Below are 24,443 nucleotides of genomic sequence, written 5' to 3'. Positions count from 1 at the left end.
TGATTAACCATGGTGGATTTACCTCTCTTCTTAGAATCTTTGTTCTGCACTATGATACATCTTTGCTGTGAGTCATGAACTATTTTCATAAACATCTGCCATTGTTGATCAATCGTCTTTTCTGCTAAACTCCTTTCCCAGTCCATCTCATTGCAGATGCCACAACAGCCTTCTCAAAAGGTCAATCCACGGAGAGCGACTGGCCCTGATGGGGTACCCAATGCGCACTCAGATCCTACGCGGATCAGCTTGCAGAGGTATTGACAGGCATCTTCAATCTCTGTATAACGATCTGAGGTCTCTACCTGCTTTACGATGACGACCATCATCCCAGTACCCAAGAAAATCCAAGCAACGTGCCTTAATGACTTATCGGCCGGTGGATCTGACATCCATCATCATGAAGTGCTTTGGAAGGCCAGCCATGGAACCAATCAATTCCAGCCTCCCAGGCTTCCTGGATTCACTACAGTTTGCCTACCCCCGCAACAGGTCCACAGTGGATGCCAACTCCCTGGCCCTGCACTCAACCCTGGAACACCTAGATAACAAGGATACCTATTTCAAACTCCTATTTATTGACTACAGCTCAGTCTTCAACACTACTATTTCCATGAAACTCATCTCCAAACTCCATGGCTTGGGTCTTGGCACCTCTCTTTGCGACTGGATCCTGAACTTCCTAACTCATAGACCACAATCAGTAAGGATAGGCAACAACACCTCCTCCACAATCATACTCAACACCGGTGTCCCACAAGGCTGTGTTCTCAGCCCCTACTATACTCCTTGTACACCTATGACTGTGTGGCCAAATTCCCCTCAATTCGATTTTCAAGCTTGCTGACGACACCACTGTAGTGGATCGGATCTCAAACAATGAAGAGATAGAGTACAAGAACGAGATAGAAAATCTGGTGAACTGGTCTGGCAACAATAACCCCTCTCTCAATGTCAACAAAACGAAAGAGATTGCCATTGACTTCAGGAAGCAGAAAAGGAGGACATATATCAACATCTATATCAATGGGGATGAAGTAGAAAGGGTCGAGAGCTTCAAGTTTTTAGGTGCCAAGGTCACTAACAACCGGTCTTGGTTCCCCCCCCATGCCAACACTATAGTTAAAAAAAGCCCACCAACGCCTCTACTTTCTCAGAAGACTAAGGAAATTTGGCATGTCAGCTACGGCTCTCACCACCTTTTACAGATGCACCATGGAAAGCATTCTTTCTGGTTGTATCACAGCTTGGTATGGCTCCCGTTCTGCTCAAGGCTACAAGGAACTACAAAACGTCATGAACGTAGCCCAATCCATTATGCAAACCAGCCTTCCACCCATTGACTCTGCCTACACTTCCCACTGCTTCTGAAAAGCAGCCAGCATAATTACGGACCCCATGCACTCCCAACATTCTCTCTTCCACGTTCTACCATCAGGAAAAAGAAGCAAAAGTCTGAGGTCATGTCCCAACCAACTCAAGAACAGCTTCTTCCCTGATGCGGTCAGACTTTTGAATGGACTTCCCTTGCATTAAGTTGATCTTTCTTTAGACCTTAGCTATGACTGTAACACTACATTCTGTACTCTCTCGTTTCCTTCTCTATGAATGGTATATTTTGTCTGTGTAGCATGCAAAAAACAATACTTTTCACTGTATATTAATATATCTGACAATAATACAACAAATCAAATCCCAACCAGCTCTGCCCTCATTCATTTGTAATCACCCTTATTTAAGTTTAGCACATTTGTTTCTGATCCAGGTTTCTCATTCTCAAACTGAACATTAAATTTCACTATGATATGATCACTGTTTCCCAGGGGATCTTTTAGTCTGAGATTGTTTAGTAAACTTGCCTCATTACACATCACCAGATCCAAAACAGCCTGATTCCTAGTTGGATCCATAACAAATTGTTCTAGAAAACTGTCCTGAACGCACTCTATGAATTCTTCAATCCTCTCAGCAAGAAACATTCATGCAGGAGTTCCTCAGATCCAACTACCTTCTGCTGCTTCATCAAGAAACAACACCCCCCACCCCCCAAATCATATGGTCAGAAGAAAGGATATTTGCAGATGGTTGCAAGATGTTTGGCACGATTCACAATTCTTCAGTTACAGAAGCAGTCTTGTCCAAATGCAGCAAGAGCTGGACAACATTCAGGCTTGAGCTGATAATGAGCAGCATTTGTGCCACAGAAACGGTGGGCACTGACCATCTCCAACAGGAGAATCTAAACAGTTCAATGGCATTTGAATCACTGAACCCACAATTAACAGCGTGGGGTTATCATTGACCAGAAGCTGAACTGCACAACCATAAAAATAACTTGGCGGTAAGAGTAGGCCAGAAGCTAGGAATTCTGTTGGAGTAACTCACTTCCTGATTCCCTAAAACCCACTATCTACAAGACACAAGTTAGGAGTATGATGGAATACTTTCCATCTACTTGGAGGAGTGCAACACCCAAGGACCTCAATATCTTCCAGGACAAAGCAGCCTGCCACCTCAAGTATTCATTCCCTCCACCACCAACACAAATCGGCAGCTGTGTGTACTATCTACAAGGTGCACTAGAGCAACCCATTGAGGCACCTTTGACAACACCTTCCAAACTTGCGACCTCAATTACCTAGAAGGACATGGATAGCAAGCACCTGCAAGTTTCCCTCGAAGCAATACACCATCCTAATTTGGACGTATAGCGTAGTTCCTTCACTGTTGCATCCTTAAAATCCTGAGGTTCCCTCCCCAAATGCACTGTGGTGCACTTACACATGCTCTGCAGTACTTCAAGAAGGTGACTCACCACCACCTCCTCAAAGACAATTAGTGGATGGTCAGTAAATTTTAGCCTAGCCAGCAACACCCACATCCAATGAACGAATAAAAAATGACCTCCTCAAAGACAATTAGTGGACGGTCAGTAAATTTTAGCCTAGCCAGCAACACCCACATCCAATGAATGAATAAAAAATGATCTTGTGTTTTCAGTTGGCTAATAGATGAGACTAATTATCATTTTGCAGTTACGTATCTCAAAATGACTCAACTCCTGGAAAGATAGAAATGGTAAAAGAATATGTATGCAGTAAAGACAACAACGCTGAACGGTTGTTGGACCATTAAATTTTAGAAGCAACATTATGGCTTTTGAATTCGGAACCAGCAAAGCTTTAATACGAAAAGCAAAATACAGAAATAAAACTCACCATGTTGCTTCTGCTTAGGATTGTACATTTTCCACCATCTGAATATGAGAAATCCATCTTGGATTCTGACAGAGCAAGTATTAACAGAAATTTCAACAATTCAGCAAGTAACACTTCGGTCTTGTGTTCATTTCAAAAGCTGCATGGCACTTGATTTATTCTTATTCCATTGAATAAAATATAAAATTCCATTTCACTGAATACGACAACATAAAGAACATATATTTATAACGTAATAAAACATTCTGAGGCACTTTACAAGCGCTAACAAACAAAATTTGACAGCAGGCCAACATAAGGAAAAGATCAGAGGATTAAAAAGCTTGGTGAAAACGACCGGCTTTAAGGAGTGTTTCTGAGGAAAGAGGGAGATGAAGAGATTTAGGGTGAGAATTTGAGAACTTAGTGCCTTAGTTAATTAAAATTCAAGAAACGGGAACTGATGGAGCTCAGAGATCTTGAGGGCTGTAAAGCCTGAGGAGATCACAGAGATATGGAGGGATGATGCCATGGATGGATTTGAAAACAAGAGTGTGAATACTACTTAACTTTGAGCAAGTTGTAAATCAGTGAGCACAGGGGAGATGCTGAACAGGACTTGCTGCAAGTTGTAACACAGATAGCAAAGTTTGAATGGCCACATGTTTATGGAGGATAGAATTAGGGAGACCAAAGAGTGCACTGTAATAGTCAAGTCTTGCAGTAACAAAGACTTGGATGATGGTTTTAGCACATGACACAGTAAGAAGTCTCACAATACCAGGTTAAAGTCCAAAGCTTTATTTGGTATCACAAGCTTTCATAGCACTGCTCCTTCATCAGGCATGTGGAGAGTCAGGCTCACAAACAAGCATATACAGACAAAGACTCAATTGCAAGATAATGGTTGGAATGCGTGCCTTTTCAGGTAATCAAGTCTTTACAGATGCAAATAATGTGAGTGGAGAAAGGGATAAACACAGGTTAAATAGGTCTGAATTATCTCAAGCCAGGATAGTTAGTAGGATTTGCAAGCCTAGGCCAAATGGTGGGGGTTACACAGTGTGACATGAACCCAAGATCCTGACTGAGGCTGTCCTCATGCACGCAGAACTTGGCTGTCAGTTTCTACTCAGCGATCGTGCGTTGTCATGTCTTGAAGGGCACCTTGGAGAAGGCTTACCTGAAGACCAGAGGCTGAATGCTCTTGACAGCTGAAGTGTTCCCCAACAGGAGGAGCACTCCTGCCTGGTGATTGTCAAGTGGTGTCTGTTCACCTGTTGTCATAGCATCTGCACGGTCTCGCCAAAGTACATGCCTCGGGGCATCCTTTCCTGCAGTGTACGAGGTAGACAATGTTGGCCGAATCGCATGAGAATGTATCTGGTGGATGGTGTTCTCACGTGTGATGATGGCATCTGTGTCAGTGATCCAGCACATCTTGCAGAGGTTGCTGTGGCAGGGTTGTGTGGTGTCATGGTTGCTGTTCTCCTGAAGGCTGGGCAGTTTGCTGCAAACAATGGTCTGTTTGGGGTTGCATGGTTGTTTGAAGGCAAGAAGTGAATGTGTGGGAATGGCCTTGGCGAGATGTTCGTCTTCATCGATGACATGTTGAAGGCTCAGAAGATGATGCGGTAGCATCTCCGCTGCAGGGAAGTAATGGATAATTACTTGTCCATTACTTGTCGGCCATGTCCATGTTTGTCTTCTAAGGTTGGTGCAATTTTTCGCTGTGGCACATTGGAACTGTCGATCAATGAGTCGAGCACCATATCCTGTTCTTACAAGAGTGTCTTTGAGCATCTCAAGGTGTCTGTTGTGTTCCTCCTCATCTGAGCAAATCACGTGTATACAGAGGGCTTGTCTGTAGAGGATGGTTTCTTTAACATGTTTAGGGTGGAAGGAAGAGGCGTGGAGCATCATGAGGTTATCCGTGGGCTTGCAGTGCAGTGAAGTGCTGAGCTGACCACGATGGAAATGCGTTTGTCCAAGAATACAACCGATTCTGCAGAGCAGGCCATGGCGAGTCGGATGGTGGGATGGAACTTGTTGATGTCATTATGTAATTGTTCAGTGATTCTGCCATGAATCCAAAGAAAGAAAATGTCATCAATGTATCTAGTGTATAGCGTCGGTTGAAGGTTCTGTGTGATAAAGAGGTCTTGTTCAAACTTGTGCAAATTGAGGTGTGGATTTGGTCCTCATGGCTGTCCCGTATATCTGGATGGAGAACTGGTTGTTGAAGGTGAAGACGTTGTGGTCCAGAATGAAACGGATGAGTTGCAGAATTGCATCTGGAGATTGGCAGTTGTCAGTGTTGAGTACTTAGGCAATTGCAGCAATGCCATCGTTGTGGGAGATGCTAGTGAAGAGTGCTGAGACATCCATCGTGATGAGGAGTGTTCTTGGTTCAACTGCTCCATGGGTGCTGAGTTTCTGTAAGAAGCCTATAGTATCGCAACAGAAGCTGGGGGATTCCTTGTATGATGAGTTGCAGGATGCTCTCGAAGTAGCCAGAGAGGTTCTCACACAGGGTCCCACTGCCTGATATGATGAGATGGCCGGGTGTGTTGGCCTTGTGTATCTTCGGAAGGAAGTAAAGATCTCCAACGCGGAGAATATGTGGGATGAGAGCACAGGAAAGTACTCTGAAGGCCCTGCAAAGACTTGATGTACTTGTAAAGACTTGTATTCCAACAATTATCTCGCATTTGAGTCTGGGTGTAAATATGCCCTGTTTGTGAATGCAACTTTCCACTCACCTGATGAAGGAGCAGCACTCTGAAAGCTTGTGATATCAAATCAACCTGTTGAACATTAACCTGGTTTGTGAGATTATTGTGCCCACCCAAGTCCAATGCCAGCATCTCCACATTCTTTTTTACAAAATAAGCTGACATAAGGGCAAAGTAGGGCAATGTTACAGAGTGGCAATAGGGATGATGTGGGTATGTGATAAGAAGTTCGTGTCTGGATCCAACACCATGGTCGTGTAGTCAGGTTCAGTTTCAGATGTTTGTCAGGGGTTGGTGAAAAGGGAACAGCGTTTGTGATAAGGTCAGGAGACAACGACTTTAGTCTTCCCAATATTTATTTGCAGAAAATTTCAGTTAATCCAGTACTGAATGCCAGACAATGTAAAATTAGTGAAGGAGCCAAAACAAAAAGGGGAGAGGTAAAGTTGAGTGGCATCAGCATGAAACTGGAAAATGACAAGTTTTCTAATGATGTCTACCAAGGGGATGAGAAATAGGAGGGGGTGACATTCATGAGCACAAAATCTTTTAGAAAGACGCATAACTTTTCAGTGATGCAAAGTCCCCCATTTATCCTGGACAGTGGAGGTGAGGGAGAACTTAGTGAGGGTTTCCATTCCCAATTAACATCCAGTGACTCCTACTGGAAAACCCACATGCACAGACATCAGGCAAATACAGGCTTAAGTCTCAATTATGGTTTTAACAGCCCAACAGCACATGATTACATGTTCAAATGGCTATTCTTCATGCAGGAAGATGCTAGCTGGCTGAAAGCATACTGGAATGGTTCTGCAATGCAAGTCAATAACTTCAACTAAGGATGAAAAGTGATTAAAACTAACAAAGTACACAAATAAAGTGCAAACTATTTATGACAAAGTCAGTTGGCGAATCTGATCAATATCAAAATTGCATTTAAACTATAATTATATGGAGCTTAGAGCACAATACAAAAATATTTTTCCTGTAATATGTATAGTTTAATTTATTTCAATAACCATATTACAGCTAATTTATAAGCAGCAGATATGAAACAAGAAAATTTAAAAATTAAGAAACATAGACAGCTCAACAGGATATAAAAAATTAGTGATGGAATGTCCACATTATCTGGTCTATAGAAGCAGGATAGTTGTTGCTCATTGTACAAATAAAAGCTAAGTTATGTCTTGGGCAGTTATCAAACACTTCCTGGTGGACAGCACAGAGCGTTAGCAGCAGAGGTTTGTATCATAAAACCAAAAATAAAAATCAAATTCCTTTGGCTGCCAATGCTTATCTTTTAACCTCAGACTCTAGCTCTCTAATATTGAATATTATGTAAAGAATTATCCGAACCATAGGCAGGATATCTCAAATTCTGGGCACAAACTTTTATTCATACTACATGAGTATTCTGTTCCAGGCTTTAGCAAGTACAGAAATTACAGTAAGTGCGATGCAATATAAAATAAAGATCAGTCAAGACAGGTAAGGGATACAAATTTCAATATTCCAGTGAAGTAACATTCATCCTAACCACCACCCCAAGACTGGGCCAGCATGATGTTCAAAGTAATGTCTACAGCATAATAACATGGAGGTTGCAATACAGAAAAATAAGAACAAAATTACAATATTATTTATTTAAAAAAGGAGTCCACAACAGAAGCATCACATCCACTTTGCACTCTGTATATGCAAATGTCTGTAAACAATAGGCAGAATTTTCCGATCTTCCAGCTGCGTGCTTCTTGATAGCAAGAGGCTGCACGTCATTCACTAGTAGTGGAATTCTCTGGTCCTGCAACTGTCAAGGGATTTCCCATTGAAGCCACCCCATGTCGCGGGTGGGGGTGTGCTGCCAGCGGGACCAGAGAATTCCCAGTGTGAATGGCCAAAGAATTCTGGCCGATGTCAAGCAACTGTCTCGTTGTAACGTGGCTCTATCCTTCAGATCACACTGCCTCAATTCAAAAGAAAATTTATGTTATAATTGTTTAACTTATAGTTTCCATACGAATCAGCTCTTACCTGATAGACACGTCTTCATTGATGTAATATATTTCACGAAACATTACTTTTCCAGATAGTACAGAGAATGAAAATGAACCTATTTGAAAGGTGCACAATTAATCAGCTGATCTAATCCAGTGGCATCACAAAGTTTATTAAACAAAATATGAAGGAACAACATTTTACTTATTTGTGTTCACAAAAAATATGGCTCATATTTGAATAACAATGCTCAAAAGTTTTGTTGCAAATTGTTTAGACTTGGAGATAATTTATAGATATTCTAAAAATACTTTTCTATAATCTTTTGAATTTTACCAGCTTACGCAGAATGGCAAGAAACAGTATATTCTAAATGAAAGAAAAATCTATTTGATCTGACATACATGGAAAGAACAAAATTAGTGCTAATATTCATTATGAATAAATCCTCAAATTGCCTCTGTGCAGATGACGATCTAATAAATAAAACCTACCAATGTGGACATATCCATTTTTATACAGCCTGTTGAGAACCAGAGTCAGTATCAGTCCTAAATTACGGGAGTTGTAGTAAGTCAAATAAATTATCCATCCACATGATAGGATTGTGGCTGTAAAGAAAGAACTTGCATTAATCAAGCGCCTTATCCCATCACTCATAATTTTTATAACCAACAAATTACAGCTCGAAATGGGTAAATGCAGTAGACAATTGCACACAAGTCCCACAAACGCAAAGGATGGCATCAAAGACCATCTAGCTTTCATTCAATTCTACTCTGGAACATCAATAATGATTACACGCCCAGCTCATTGAGCAGCACTCAAAAACTTACTCAGAACAAGCAACTTCTGAGATGTTATAACAACCATCAAGTTGCTATTTATTGATAAAAATTCAAGAAAAGATGTTGCAATGATACACATATTATGCATGTAATATGTGTAATTGTTTTGACATGCAATGTTAAGAAAACAGTTATATTGTAAAGCTGAATCATTTCCTGCAGACTTTTTTTAAATCAAGTCTCAATTCTGTTCTTAAATTTAATCTTACAAACATCTATATAATCATTTAGAATGACTATTAAAGCAATTTTATACTTGTAAAAAAGTCAAACTTTTTTTTATTCTACAGAGGTGACCCATTACTGATAATTTGAGGCATACACATTTTGTGAATAAAAAATAATCTACGGGTCAGACACAAATTTCCTGCCCTGAAGTTTAAATTCTGGAGTGAAAGTTTTAGTAAACTAGTTTTACATATTAGGTGAGGTAGAATATTAGGACATTGGTAAGGGGTGCTCAACAATTGTAGTGTATTAATTATGGGATGTCACAAAAAAGGAGGGAAAAAAAACTTTTGCTTATGTCATAATTTACCTCACTTAAAAGGTACTATAATATTGCCATTTGAAGTGCAAGCAGTAATTGCTCATTCATCGCTTTGCTTAAAATATTCAAGGTACGCAAAGCCATCTTTCACATGGTCACCAACTGTCTACCAATAAATGCTCAAACAACTATTCCTGCAGAGGGTATCAACCTGAAACACTAACCTGCTGAGTCTTTCCAGTATTTTCTGTTCTTATTTCAGCTATTCTTCATCTGAGATTAGGTAATAAGTATTGACATAGTTGTTTATCATGGAGGGGTTCACCACCCAACCCAATCCTATTTCTCTCACCACCCCCAACATCTTCTGCATCCACTCCCACGTAATATGAAAAATTCAAATCAACTATTGCAATGCAGAAGGGAACATAAATAAAGCAACAGACAAAGAAACTGAGAATAATCATAAAAGGTCAGTGCTAAAGGAAACATTGCTCATTTTCAATTCAATTATAATTTTAAGTCAAAATCAACAGTATTAATCAAATAAACTGTATTTATTAATCCCGAAACTTCCAAATTTTCCTCAGTCAAAAATAATTGAGACCTGTTAAAACAGTAATATGTTGCATACGTATTTCATTATAAATCTGAAGTAAAATAGTTCTCTGGTTCTTTCACTGGCATCACAATCCAGAAACATATTCCAATCCCATACCTAGATGACATGCTAGATGATTAAAATTCAAAGCAAAGTTAATTTCCTTTGATAGATTACAGGTTCAAATCTTCAGTTATTTTAGGGTATTGTTAATGCAAAACCTAGCAGTCTGATTCACTAACAGAATCTGAAAGGGGAAGACTTCTCACTGAGGACGTGAACAATCATTCTTCCCACTTGGATCTTTGCATCCTCACTGGCTACAGGGGAGGTCTCAGAGGATTGGAGAATAGCCAATGTAGTTCCTTTGTTTAAGGAGGATAGCAAGAATAATCCAGGTAATTGCAGGCTGGTGAGCCTTACATCAGTGGTAGGGAAATTATTGGAGAGGATTTTTCCAGACGGGATTTATTCCCACTTGAAAATAAGCAGATGTATTAGTGAGAGGCAACATGTTTTTGTGAAGGGAAGGTCATGTCTCACTAACTTGATCGCATTTTTTGAGGAAATGACAAACATGATTGATGAGGGTAGGGCAGTGGATGTTGTCTACATGGACTTCAATAAGGCCTTTGACAAAGTCCCTCATGGCAGACTGGTGCAGAATGTGAAGTCGCATGGATCAGAGGTGAGCTGGCTATGTGGATACAAAACAGAGGGTAGCAGTGAAGGGTGCATTTCTGAATGGAGGGCTGTGACACGTGACGCTCCTCAGGGCTCAGTGCTGGGACCTTTGTAATATATATAAATAATCTGGAGGAAAATGTGACAGGATTCATTAGTAATTTTGCAGATGACACAAAGTTTGGTGGATTTGCAGATCACAATGAGGACAATCAGAGAATACAACAAGATATAGATCAGTTGGAGATTTGGGCACAGAGGTGGCAGATGGAGTTTAATGCAGACAAATTTGAGGCAATGCATTTTGGAAGGTCTAATACAAATAGGAAATATACAGTAAATGGCAGAACCCTTAAGAGTAGTGATAGGCAAAGGGATCTGGGTGTACAGGTACACAGGTCACAAAGTGGCAACGCAAGAGAAGAAAGCAGTCAAGAAGGCATATGGCATGCTTGCCTTAATTGGCCAGGGCACTGAATTTAAAAATTGGCAAATCATGTTGCAGCTTTATAGAACCTTAGTTAGGCCGCACTTGAAATATAGTGTTCAATTCTGGTTGCCATGCTACCAGAATGATGTGGAGGCTTTGGAGAGGCTACAAGAAAGATTTACCAGAATGTTGCCTGGTATGGAGGGCATTAGTTATAAGAACAGGTTGGAGAAACTTGGTTTGTTCTCACGGAGGTTGATGGGGTGACCTGATAGAAGTCTACAAGACTATGAGGAGCATGGACTGAGTGGATAGTCAGAAGCTTTTTCCCAGGGTGGAGGAGTCAATTACTAGAGGGCATAGGTTTAAAGGTGCAAGGGGCAAGGGGCAAGGTTTAAAGGAGAGGTACAAGGCAGATTTTTTACATCGAGGTGCTGGATGCCTGGAACTCGTTGCTGGGGGAGGTAGTGGAAGCAGATACGATAGTGAGTTTTTCAGGGGCGTCTGGATAAATACATGATTTGGATGGGAATAGAGGGATATGGTCCCTGGAAGGGTATGGGGTTTCAGTTAAATCGGGTAGCATGGTCAATGCAGGCTTGAAAGACCTGTTCCTGTGCCGTAATTTTCTTTGTTATTTGTTCTCTCTGTTGTTTTATTTCGGATAACCCAGTAATGGGTAGGTATTCCTAGTTGTATGCATAGCTAGGAACATCAGAGTTTAATACTGGCTATATATGTGTCTATGCTCAACATTTTTCTCTGCATATACTGGATACCCTCAGCTGTGCCAGTCTGTGCCAAATTTTTTTTAAGACCCCTGAAGGATGACACTTACTGTGCAGCACATACAGAAATGGTTACTTGGACAGAGTTTGAGCTTGGTTCACGATTTGGTAGTGGTAATGGTGGCAATTCAATGTACAGCAATTTCTGGATGCTGGATCTTGAACCTAACCTGTAATTGCAACACTGTCCTAGTCATCCCTGCTGGTTGCCTGAAATCATCATTAGATCAATGTAAAACTGCAATTAAGAGGATTGTGTCTGTTTTAGGACCATTGTGCAAAATGCATAAAATTCTTGTTGTTTCGATTCGATCATTGCTTAAACAGTGATATTTAAGACGTTGTTGAAGACAACTAAAGGAACGGCAGATGAAGTTAAAGAAAGTTTTTTACTTTCCCTTCCGTTGAGCATGGAGGAAGAGGCCCTCTTGCAAATTCCAAAATAGTTCTATGATTCACTACCAGCCCACATGTAGTCCTCTTACATCCTACTCCTCCATGTACTGAAGTTTATTATGCTCAGTACAGTAAGAATTCTGTCTTCATTTCCATACTTGTCAAGCAGTGGAAACAATCTTTTTCACTGTTTACCACAGTACATGCCCCAGGTTTCACATACCAATTTACTGGCTGCTTTTAATCAATAAGTTCCTGTCACTGCTTTGCCTGGTTCTGCAGAAAATGTAAGGCCCCACATCCATATCATCTTTCCCCATAACTCCAGCCCATATTCCATTATCTAACTCTCTCCTCCAAGCCTATCAGCTTCTCCCAAGATGTCATCCCTCTCCCTTTCCCAAGCCCAAATCTCTAATTTGTTCCTCAAACAAAATGTCTCCCCATCTCCGTATCCCTAAATGCTCCTTCCCTCTCCCCTCTTCGCTTTCTGGTTACATTCAGCTCTATGGCTGCTGGAGAAAGTAATGTCAGGTAAGCACTTTTTCAAGCTGCTTTTCAAAGCATCTGAGTTGAGTGCCACAACTAGGAAAATATGGCAACGTGAGGAGCAGGGCACCTTGGATTATATGGTTGACATGTGTTCCAGACTTTTTAGATAATTGGAATGTATCCCTATAGAGGAACAGTAGTTTCACTTTATGCCAGGCAAGTAGACATTGCACATAAGCACACATTAAAAAAAAAGTTGAGAAAGGATTTCCATCTCATTGCCATGGAATGCCAAAAGGCTCGCAGCCACCATAAATAATTCACACATAGCAGAAATAATAAATTCATTTGTGAACTAGTCAAATTCCAACAGGTGAAATAAAACTGGGAGAAAAGATTAAAAATAAATTAATTTTATAATAAATGTAAGCACTCACCAACAAAAAGCCACACAACATTAGAATCGTGCTCTGTAAGAAAACCTTCCAAATCTGTAAGGGATGGGACAATGCTCTCATTTTCTCTTGAATGGTCCATTATTATGTTAAGTAGGAGCTGCAAGGAGGAAGAATAATAAAGAAACAAGTGAAGTCTTTTAGCATAACTGTTTTAAATAACAGAGTTATATTAAAAGAGATGTTCCCAGAACTGAGCACCTGCTTTACGCCAGTATAGTGAGGGATGAGAAATAAAATCTCAAGGCTGTATATACGGTTTCACATATTGTTGAGGAATCAAAGAGTCAACTGTTGACCATGCTATATATTTTTCAATGTCAAAATATAAGAACATCTCATTGACAAATTTGAGAATTGTCCAGAACTACAGGTAAATTCTGTTTTTAGGAACCAGAAGGAAAAATCTGGAAAATCTCAGCAGGTAGGTTCTTTACCCAGAGGGTGGTGAGGGATTGGAATGCCCTGCCTGCTGCAGTTGTAGATGCGCCTAGTTTGGGGGCGTTTAAGAGGTCTGTGGGTAGGTTTATGGATGAAAAGGGATTGGTTTAGGTTAGAGGGTCATGGCTTTTTAATTGGTCGGCGCAACATCGTGGGCCGAAGGGCCTGTTCTGCGCTGTAATGTTCTATGTTCTATGTCTGGCAGCATGTGTAAGGAGAGAAGAGAGCTGACCCATTATCAAAGTTTTAGGATCATCTGGACTTGAAATGTCAGCTCTTTTCTCTCCCTACAGACGCTGCCAGATCTGCTGAGATTTTCCAGCATTTTCTCTTTTGGTTTCAGAATCCAGCATCCAAAGTAATTTGCTTTTATCCACTGTTTTTTAGGTAGTACCATTTTACCGGAAATGCCAGTTTTACGAATGGAAGTGATCAGATTGTAAACTGACAATTACGTATGTTGTGGCACTGGGTGTTCTCCTCAAACACGTTAAATCACTTGAACACATGGTTCCCTATTCAATAATCAGCATATTTATTATTCTGAATCCACTATTGTAATTATGCAATCATATACAGTAGGCTACATCTTTGTTAACGAAGGAAAACCACGAGGCTACATGTTTTATTTTTCAATGTAATTAATATCTTTGTGTATTTTACTGAAATTCTTATGAGTGAACTACACAATACCGGTTTTAAGGAAGGTCTTTTTTTACAGAATGAACTCAGCCCTGACCCATTTCATAAGAAGGGTATTTTCCCGCACTTATACAAAATTTCTAGAGTTAACTCTGCATGCTGTCTGGTTAGCTTATCACAGATGTATTATAACAAAAGGCAAATCAAGAAGCAGCAAATAGTTTGGAGGTCCTCTAAGTCCATTGAGTAAACATGGACCCAGAGGGCTTTGGATGAAGACACAGACTGCATGTTTTGAAATCTAATCGAAATATGAGATTGCAATTCAAAGGGAAACAGTCCTTAGTCTCTCCATAAAGACCAATAACTTTTCAAAATAAATAGTGTAATGCAAACAATTGCACAACAAAATATTCACATTTTAAGACTTCTACTGCAACAAAATAAATCAATTAAAGTTTCAAATTAAAGCAAAATACTGTGGATGCCGGAAATTTCAAATAAAAACAGAAAATACTGGTTAAACTTGGCAAGTCTAGCAGCATTTGTGGAGAGAGAAACAGAGCTAATGTTTCGTGTCCACATGATCCAAACGTTACTTAGGTAACTAATACTTTAGACTTTTTTATTCCATTCTTAAAGTTACCGTGCCAGTGCTTCGAGAAGACTGTGCAAATCCTAATCCAATCCTTGCTATCTCCAAAAACCAAATTCAAAATCGAACTGGATCCAATTCAAGTCCCCGCAAGGGAGACAAACAACATCTAAGCTGCGAAGATAAGGCATTGCATCCCATCTTTAACTTGATCCATGCTTAATCTTAGCCAAAAGACCAAGAAGCAACTAATACATCAAACTGCTGAAAAAGGTATTCCCCAAAAATTCCTCAACAATCGTGTATGCAACATACCACACGCTCAGCAGAGTTCAAAGTCCAAACCTCCTTCCAGTTTTCATAACATGTTTTCTCCCTTTTCCAGTTTTGCCCAAAAACAGTCTCTTTTTGTTGCTTGGCACAGCAGCACCCTGTTGTGGGTCTTCTTTCCCAAGTCTCTTAAACTGACGAAGTCAGAGTCTGGGCACAGCAAAGCCAGGTGTACATAAGAACATAAGAAATAGGAGCAGGAGTAGGCCATCTAGTCCTTCGAGCCTGCCCCGCCATTCAGTAAGATCATGGCTGATCTGTCTTGGCTCAGTTCCACATTCCTGCCCTCTCCCCATGACCCTTAATCCCCTCGCTTATCAAAAGCCCATCAACCCGTGTCTTAAAAATATTCAGCGAGGCAGCCTCCACCACTGCAACGGGCAGAGAATTCCAGAGATTCACCACCCTTTGAGTGAAGAAGTACCTCCTCAACTCCATTCTAAACCGGCCCCCACTTTATCTTGAGGCTGTGCCCCCTAGTCCTACTGTCCTTTCTGAGCGGGAAGAGTCTCTCCACCTCTATCCTATCCATCCCATTCATCATCTTATACGTCTCAATGAGATCTCCCCTTATTCTTCTAAATTCTAACGAGTACAAGCCTAGTTTATTCAGCCTCTCCTCATAGCTCAACCCCTTCAACTCCAGCATCAGCCTAGTAAACCTCCTCTGCACTCCCTCCAAGGCCAAAATATCCTTGCGTAAGTTCGGCGCCCAAAACTGCACACAGCACTCCAGCTGCGGCCTCACCAATGCCCTATACAGCCGCAGCAAGACCTCCCTACTTTTATATTCAATCCCCCTCGCTATGAAGGCCAGCATCCCATTAGCCTTCCTGACCACCTGCTGCACCTGCAGGCTGGGTTTTTGCGACTCATGCACAAGGACCCCGAGGTCCCTCTGCACCGTCGCCTGCTGCAGTTTTTCGCCACGTAAGTAATAATCCTTCCTACCATTATTCCTACCAAAGTGGACCACCTCGCACTTGCCAACATTAAATTCCATTTGCCAGTTCCTGGCCCATTCGCCCAGCCTATCTAGATCCTTCTGTAGACTCTCCACACCCTCCGCACAATTTGCCGTTCCACCAATCTTGGTGTCATCAGCAAATTTCGACACCATACACTCGGTTCCCTCCTCCAGATCATCTATGTAAATGGTAAATAGCTGAGGCCCCAGCACCGACCCCTGAGGCACTCCATTAGTCACCAACTGCCAATCCGAATAGCACCCATTGACCCCCACTCTCTGCCTCCTATTTGACAATGAATCCTCTATCCACGCGAACACCCTACCCCCAACTCCATGTCCCCTGACCTTCTGCAGTAACTTCTTGTGAGGTACCTTGTCAAATGCCTTCTGAAAATCAAGAAAGACCACATCCACCGGCTCTCCTCTATCCACCACCCTAGACACATCCTCATAGAACTCCAATAAATTTGTCAGACACGACTTCCCCTTAACGAAACCGTGCTGCGTCTGCTCTATCAAGCAATTTCCCACAAGATGCCTCACTATTTCCTCCTTGATGACGGATTCTAACATTTTACCTACAACAGACATTAAACTAACCGGCCTATAATTCCCCGCCTTTTGCCTGGCACCCTTCTTAAACAACGGCGTAACATTAGCCGCTTTCCAGTCTTCCGGCACTTCCCCGGAATCCAGCGACGTTTGGAAAATAACCACCAAGGCATCCACTATCACCTCCGCCATTTCTTTCAGAACCCTCGGATGCATTCCATCCGGTCCTGGGTACTTGTCCACAATCAGTCCCTCCAGTCTGTCGAGCACCGCCTCCCTAGTAACAATAATGTCATTGAGACCCTCCAGTCCTACCACCTTTCCATCTCTAACACCCGGCAAATTATTCACGTCCTCCTCCGTGAAGACCGAAACAAAAGAGTTATTCAAGATCTCAGCCATTTCCCCATCCCCTACCACTAAGTCCCCCCTCTCATCCTCTAAGGGTCCAACGTTCACCCTAGCCAGCCTCTTCCTTTTTATATATTTATAAAAACTCTTGCTATCCTTTTTTATATTAAGCGCTAGCCCAGCTTCATAGTTTCTCCTACCCTTCTTTATCAAATTCTTTGTCAATCTTTGTTGACATTTAAACCTCTCCCAATCCTCTTCTCGCCCGCTACTCTTAGCTAATCTAAACGCCTCCGCTTTTAATTTAACACTTTCCTTCACCTCCTTCATTATCCATGGCTTATTACCTCTCCTCCTACGGTCCTTTTTAACCATCGGAATAAATTTCTGCTGAGCACCAAGAAAGATCTCCTTAAAGATCCTCCACTGCTCCTCAGCAGACCTACCTTCCAACGCGCTCCCCCAGTCCACATTCGCCAATTCTTCTCTCATCCTACCGTACTCCCCTCTGTTCAAACAAAGGACGCGTGTCCGGGAACCCACTTTCTCCTCCTCCATCTGCACCAGAAACTCCACCATACAATGATCACTCTCCCCAAGAGGATCCTTCACCGCAAGGTCCCTAATTCTACCCGCCTCATTACATAACACCAGATCCAAGACAGCTCGCTCCCTCGTCGGCTCCAACACACTGTTCCAGGAAACTATCCCGGCAGCATTCCAAGAACTCCTCCTCAAGCCCACCGCGTCCAACATGTGTCGACCAATCAATATGTAGATTGAAATCCCCCATAATTACGGCCGTCCCATTCCTGCACGCCGCACTTATTTGCACGTTAACAGCCCGCCCCACCTCCAGATCATTATTCGGGGGCCTACAGATGACACCCACCAGCGTCTTCCTCCCTTTGCTGTTCCTAATCTCCACCCACAACGATTCCACTTTCTGCTCTTTGGCTCCAATATCATCCCTTGCTACCACCCTGATGCTATCCTTAATCAGCAGAGCTACGCCCCCCTCTTTTTCCTCCCGCCTATCCTTCCTAAACACTTGATACCCCTGGACATTCAGCTCCCAGTCCCTGTCACCTTGCAGCCACGTCTCTGTAATGGCCACCAGATCATATCCATTTGTGCTGATCTGCGCCACCAGCTCATCCACTTTATTCCGAATGCTTCGTGCATTCAGATAAAGTGCCTTCATCCCAGCCTTCACCTGGACCCTATTTGCCAGAACGCCACCAACCATACTCACGCCCCCTACTCCCTTTATTATTGGGACATCCTCGGCCTCTTCCCTCACCTGTACCCTCTCCTTAACTTTAGGTCTCGTAACGTCACCTACCCTTGCACCCTCCCCCCCCCCCCCAATTAGTTTAAAGCCCTGTCTACAGTCCTCTTTACACGATTCGCCAGGACTCTGGTCCCAGCACGGTTCAGACCAACCCCATCCTGCCCAAACAGGTCCCACCTACCCCAATGCTGATGCCAATGCCCCATAAATTCAAACCCATTCCTCCCACACCAATCCCTGAGCCACCCATTCACTTCCTTAATCCTATCAACCCTACGCCCGTCTGCACTCGGTTCCGGCAGTAGCCCAGAGATAACCACCTCGTCGGTTCTACTTTTTAATTCCATTCCCAGCTTATCGTACTCCCTCCCCAGATCCTCAGTTCGCATTTTGCCTACGTCGTTGGCACCCACATGTACAACAACGACCGAATTCTCACCTTCCCACTCCAGGTTCCTCTGCAGCCCAGATGCGACATCCCAGACCCAAGCACCAGGTAGACAACACACCCTTCTGTGCACTTTGTCACTGTGACAAAGAACAGGTCAATACCCTAAACCCCACTATCCCCAATTACTACTACGTTCCTTTTCACCTTCTCCTTGCCTATGCCCTGCTGCATCACTGTACTGTGTGCAGTTTGCTCACCGACCTCACCTCCCTCTTCCTCGCCCACACTGGAAGCAAGAACCTCAAACCTGTTATGCAGATTGAGAGGCTGAGGCCTCCGCTCCCCACCCCCCTTCCTCCTCTCAGCAGCCCCCTCTTGTTCCTGACCCTTAGAGTTAGCCAGTCCGGGGGGGTGGATGTCACTTGCACCCCATTGACAATGGCACCCTCTCTCCCCCTGATGAGTCTCAGTGTCTGTAGCTCAGAGGCCAGCTCATCTACCTTGAGCTGGAGCTCCTCCAGCAACCTGCACTTACTGCAGACATGGTCACTGGGAAGGACCCTGGGGTCCACCAGTTCCCACATCATACAGAAACAACACATCACATGCCCCTCCATTATTCACTGTAGTAATATTGAAAATTTCCACACAAGCTTACCTGGCCCTTTTTCTCTCCAGCCCTTTTGATCTTAAGCCCTAGTATCTCACTCTGCTTCCCTCTCACTCCGCTGCCCGCTCTGACACTGCCCGCTGTCTACACCAGGCCTCCTTTTAAACCTGGCGCTGTTTTAAAGCCTGTTCCCCCACAACTCCCTGCTAAACCACTCCCTTAGAATTCTTAAAGCGGTAAATACAAAAAGCCCGCAAAAATGCTTTTAAATGATTTAAACAGTTCTACAAGGTAAGTTCTTACTACAAAGTGCTTTAAACTACCTTTCTGTACATCCAGGTATTTAAACTTGCACCCTACTTTCACTAAGTTTCTAACTCTTTAACAAGTAGACGTTGCCTTTAAGAAGATTAAGTATGCGGTCACATGGGCTTGCTTCCCGGTAGACATCTTAGGAGGTCATAATCTCTTCTCCAAAGTACTCCATAAATAATTAAAGGAGAAAGTTTAAAATATAACCATCGTACAAAGTCCAGTGTTTGTAGAAACAGACCACAGCAGCATTGTTATGAGATTGAATAATTGGGAAGAGATAGAAAATGGAAGAGCAAGGGATAGAGTGGAGGGAAAGCTGCTTGGGGTGGGGAGAGCAAGCAAGGTTCAGGTATTTGCATTTCAGGCTTTGAAATACCAACTGCAAGATATGGACACAGTTTTAAGTTTCAGTGGGGTTTTACACAAACCACTGTGATTCAAAAGGGAGGATTTCCATTTCATGAAACAATAGCACGTCTACTGAGTCTACATCATTGGAATGGGCTGCAGTTGAACCAGGCTGGGACCAAGTACCTAACATTAAGAGTAAATGGATTTGTAAAAACGGTTAGAAAATGCACAAAGTTCAAAATGTTCACAACTCCTCAGATACTGAAGTAGTCAATGCCCAAATGTAGCACCACCAGGGCAACATTCAATCTTGGAATGACAAATGGCAGGTAACATTTGCATAACACAAGTGCGAGGTGATTACCATCTCCAACAAGAGAAAATCTAATTATCTCCTCTTGACATTCAGCAAAATTACCATCACTGAATTCTTCACTGTCAACATTCTGGTGGTTATCACTGGCCAGAAACTGAACTGAATTGGCCATAAAAACTGTAGATGCAAGAGTAACTCAGAGGCGAGGAATTCTCTGGCAGGCAACTCACCTCTTGGCTCCCCAAAGTCTGTCCACTGTCTACAAGACACACATCAGAAGTCTGATGGAATACTCATCCAGGAAAATGGAAAGTAGAGTTCCAACAATACTCAACAACCTGGACAACATCCAGAACAAAGCAGCCCATTTGATTGGCACCTCATACACCATCTTAAACATTCATTCTTTCCACCACCAACTCAAAGTGGCAGCAGTGTGTACCATTCACAAGATGCACTGCAACAACACATCAGAACACCTTTGACAACACCTTCCAAACTTGTGACTCCTACATGCTAGAAGGACAAGGGCAGCAGGTGCATGGGAACGCCACCATCTTCAAGTTCTCCTCCAAGCCCCACACCATCCTTACTAAAGCCAGATTGCTGTTCCTACAATGTCACTGTATTAAAATTCCGGAACTGCCTCCCTCACAGCACAGTGAGTGTACCTACACCACAGACTGTAGCAATTCAGGAAGGCGGCTCACCACCACCTTCACTATTAGGGATAGTCAATAAATACTGGCTTCGTCAGTGATGCCCACATTCCAGTAATGATTTTTTTTTCATTGACTCAATCACACTGTCAAAAGCAACAGTAAAAAATTATAGTTTATGATTTTTCAAGGAGGATTAACAGCAGGGTTCAAGTTACAGTAATATAGATACTTGGGTGAAAAAAAAACACAAAAATAACTAGAAATAGTTAATTACAGCAGGTATGGCAAGAAAGAAACTTATTAAATAGTGCAACAGAAACACCATCAGGACCATGCATACTAATGTAGGCTGTATAAAAAACAAACTGAGTGAATTAGAAGCTGAAATCGTGTATGACATGGTGGTCACCACTGAGACATGTTGCAAGCTGGCCATGACACTGAGCTAAATGTTCTAGCCTTGTTCTAGCACTTCAAAATGATAAATAATCTAGAAAAGGAGAAGTGGCTGTCTCGATTAAGATACAATCACAACATTAATGAGAGAACGTGCACAAGAGAAAGCAATCAGAGGCTATAGTTAGAATTAAGGAATAGGAAGGGACTTAAATGGGAGTTGTTTACTGACAGCACTCAATGTGTCAGAATGTATTACTCCAGAGATAAGGCACTTGAAGCAAAAGTGAAGTTGTTTTAATGAGAGGCTTCAATTTTCAGACTGCTGGAAAAACACAATAGCTCAGATTAGAAAGGTAGTAAAATCTGGCATTCAGAATGGTTTTCTGGAGCATATGTTTTAAAACCAAGAGGGCAGGCTATATTGCATTTAATAATGACTAATGAGCTATATTTAGTTAATAATCTAATTGTGATCAAAGATGATTGCATTCAATATTAGGTTTAATAAATGAAAAACTTGAGACAGTTACATTAATAAATTTTGGGCAGGCCAACTTTAATGAGGTCAGAGGCAGCAAACCTGGTCACGCTGTTAATTGGTAAAACTACAGATGAAGAATGGGAAATGTTAAAAAAAAGCTTAATGCAGGACCTTAGAGTACAGTCTGCTTACCAAATAAAACAGCCATGGTTAATTAAAGAGGTGAAAGGTAACAATAAACTTTCTTCAGTTTTAAGAACAATGCACATCCAGGGAGTAGTGGTAGAAATAAAGAACAGCAAAGAAAGACACTAAAGCTAGTAAGAATTGTAAATAGGAATATAAAAAGTAGCAAGATTTACAGAATGATTTCACAAGTATATTTTAAGAAACAGGATAATGCGGATCCTTCAAAAACATATGCAGAAAATGAGAAAATGGCAGAGAGTAATTTGTGTCAGTGTTCACAATTCAGAAAGAAAATAATCTACTTAGAATTTCAGGGAAACAAATAATGAACCAAGGACTGGAACTGACTAATGTTATCATAAGCCAGGAAACAGACCTGCTTAAAAGATTGATTCAAGTGGGAGATGACAAACAGGAAAGATCATGTATACACACTTGAATTGGAAGGAAGAGTCCTTCACTGAGAACTATGAAACGAAACTGCAGCAGATATATTTCAAGCAGGCAAGGCAAGGTCATCCATTTTGGACAAAAAAATAATCATAGTACTTTTTAAAATGGTACAAACAGGAACAGTATAGGTCCGTAAAGATTTTTACACTTACATACATACAGATCCCCAAACTGCAGTTACAAAAAAACCAAAAAAAAACATTAGCAGTTATAACTAGAGAGCTGGAATATAAAAGAACTACAACTAGACAAAGCCCTGGTTGGACCACATCTGGAGTATGAATGGCTAGAATTCTGAACACTGCACCTTAGATAGGATATATTGCAGCAAAGATTTACCAAGGCTGCTACCAGAACTCCAATGGTTAGATTATGAGGGGAAATTACAAAAGTGTTTATAGAACATTAAGGGGCAATTCAACTGAGATTTTTGATGAACGGATAGGATGGTGAGAAGTTCTTCAGAAGCACTTCCACATCTATTACTGACATATTTTCAGCTGAACTAGAATAACTTTCAAGGAGTTTTTCTCCAGAACTATAGAAACTATTCATTTCCTTTTGATAATAATATCACTAATTTTTGTAGATTGTCTACTTAAAGCAAAAGTCATTTTGAAAGAGATGTTATAGATATGCTAATTGGTTATTTTACAGTGTGCATTACTGTTATTAAAAATTATGATTAATTTTACTACAATGACAATATCATATTTTCTTTAAACCGCCGATGATACAAGATGATCACAAAGAAACAGGTCATGCAACTCTGCATAGCATTCATTTAATAAACAGGAAAGCTGCTTTGAGTTCAATCCCAGTACACTGAATTTCATTACGTATGAAAGAAAGTCAAGTTGTGAGATACTAGGATGGAAAGTACACTTATTCCAAAATAGTTTGCCTGCACTGACACCCTTGAATCAGAACTCCCAGCTTCTTGGGCCAGTCAGCTTATATTCCCATATATCCAGAATATCTCCTTGGGAAACGCTAGTAACCACAGCTTCCATGCAAGCTTGACAGTCCAGTCACAATCATTTTATTCTGTGAAAGCACACTATCAGCTATAAAATGTGCTAATACAGCATTTTCCATAAATGAGCAATTCTCTGGTTATAATATAGCTCATAACACATGGACATTCTCGTTAGATAGCCAAACAGGCACAGAGGCCCAATGAAAAGGTTGCAACACACTAATATGAATGGAGCGTGGGAGAGGCAAGATTAAAGTGCACTAATATGCATAAAAGTCTCAATTTTAGAGGGTGAAAGACCTCAACAACTGGAATTATATGTTTAACCAACACTGCTGAGATTTTCCAGCAAAAAAGATTTTCTTCTGAAAATAAACTTTCATGTTGTCTTGGATCTCTCCCTGCCCGAGTTCCAGTACTACACTTCTCTTCACTTATCTGAACAGAAGAATTTACATGCTAGCACAGTAAGTAGTTGCAGTCAACATGTTCCCTGCACTTCCAACACTTTAAAATGTGTTTTGTTTAAAATTAGTATTCATAATGTTTCAAATGCTGTTAAGTAGACCCCATGTTGACTAACACCAACCCTTAACTTTCCTCACACATTCAGGTGGGCGGTGAAAGGCAGATGTTGATGATTGCAAGATACAAGTACTGAGATTGATTAAGATGCATATGAGCCTGCAGTTGAGTGGAAAAGAACTAACCCAACTTACCCACTGAGAAGCAGGGACCTGAAGGCTTTATCTTGCAAACCTGCTTTGTTCACTGCAAAATGAGGGGCTAAGTTTGGAACTAGGAACGCTAGCTAACTCCCTGTTTCTATTTCCAATGCTATTCACACATACTGCTAGATTCAATTATTTGTATTTGGCATGGCTTACTCCAATAATGATGGAGCAGCAAAAAGCACAGATCATTCAAAATTGAAAATTCAAATTGGCAAACCCAGAGGCATAAAACAGGTTAGCAAAGCAAAAAAGTCTCTCAGATCTGATCAAA

The 24,443-nt window shown here is 41.6% G+C and overlaps 1 protein-coding gene across 8 annotated transcripts in view; it reads right to left on the bottom strand.

Moving 5' to 3' along the window:
- Positions 1 to 24,443, bottom strand: part of kiaa1109 (KIAA1109 ortholog) — a 487,987-nt gene that overhangs the window by 427,840 nt on the left and 35,704 nt on the right. For all 8 annotated transcript variants that reach the window (XM_080193511.1, XM_080193510.1, XM_080193515.1 and 5 more), the window contains exons 3-6: positions 13,100 to 13,217; positions 8,428 to 8,544; positions 7,970 to 8,048; positions 3,219 to 3,283 (exon numbers count right to left, since the gene is read on the bottom strand). In XM_080193511.1, the coding sequence (XP_080049637.1) occupies positions 3,219 to 3,283; positions 7,970 to 8,048; positions 8,428 to 8,544; positions 13,100 to 13,199 (361 nt within the window). In that variant the 5' untranslated portion in view covers positions 13,200 to 13,217. The remainder of the gene's footprint in view (positions 1 to 3,218; positions 3,284 to 7,969; positions 8,049 to 8,427; positions 8,545 to 13,099; positions 13,218 to 24,443) is intronic.

The sequence above is a fragment of the Carcharhinus amblyrhynchos genome, chromosome 1 (assembly GCF_965287045.1).
Source record: "Carcharhinus amblyrhynchos chromosome 1, sCarAmb.v2.hapA, whole genome shotgun sequence".
NCBI classification, from domain to species: domain Eukaryota; kingdom Metazoa; phylum Chordata; class Chondrichthyes; order Carcharhiniformes; family Carcharhinidae; genus Carcharhinus; species Carcharhinus amblyrhynchos.
Note: the sequence above shows the minus strand (reverse complement) of the source record. Positions and strands in the feature narration are given on the sequence as shown.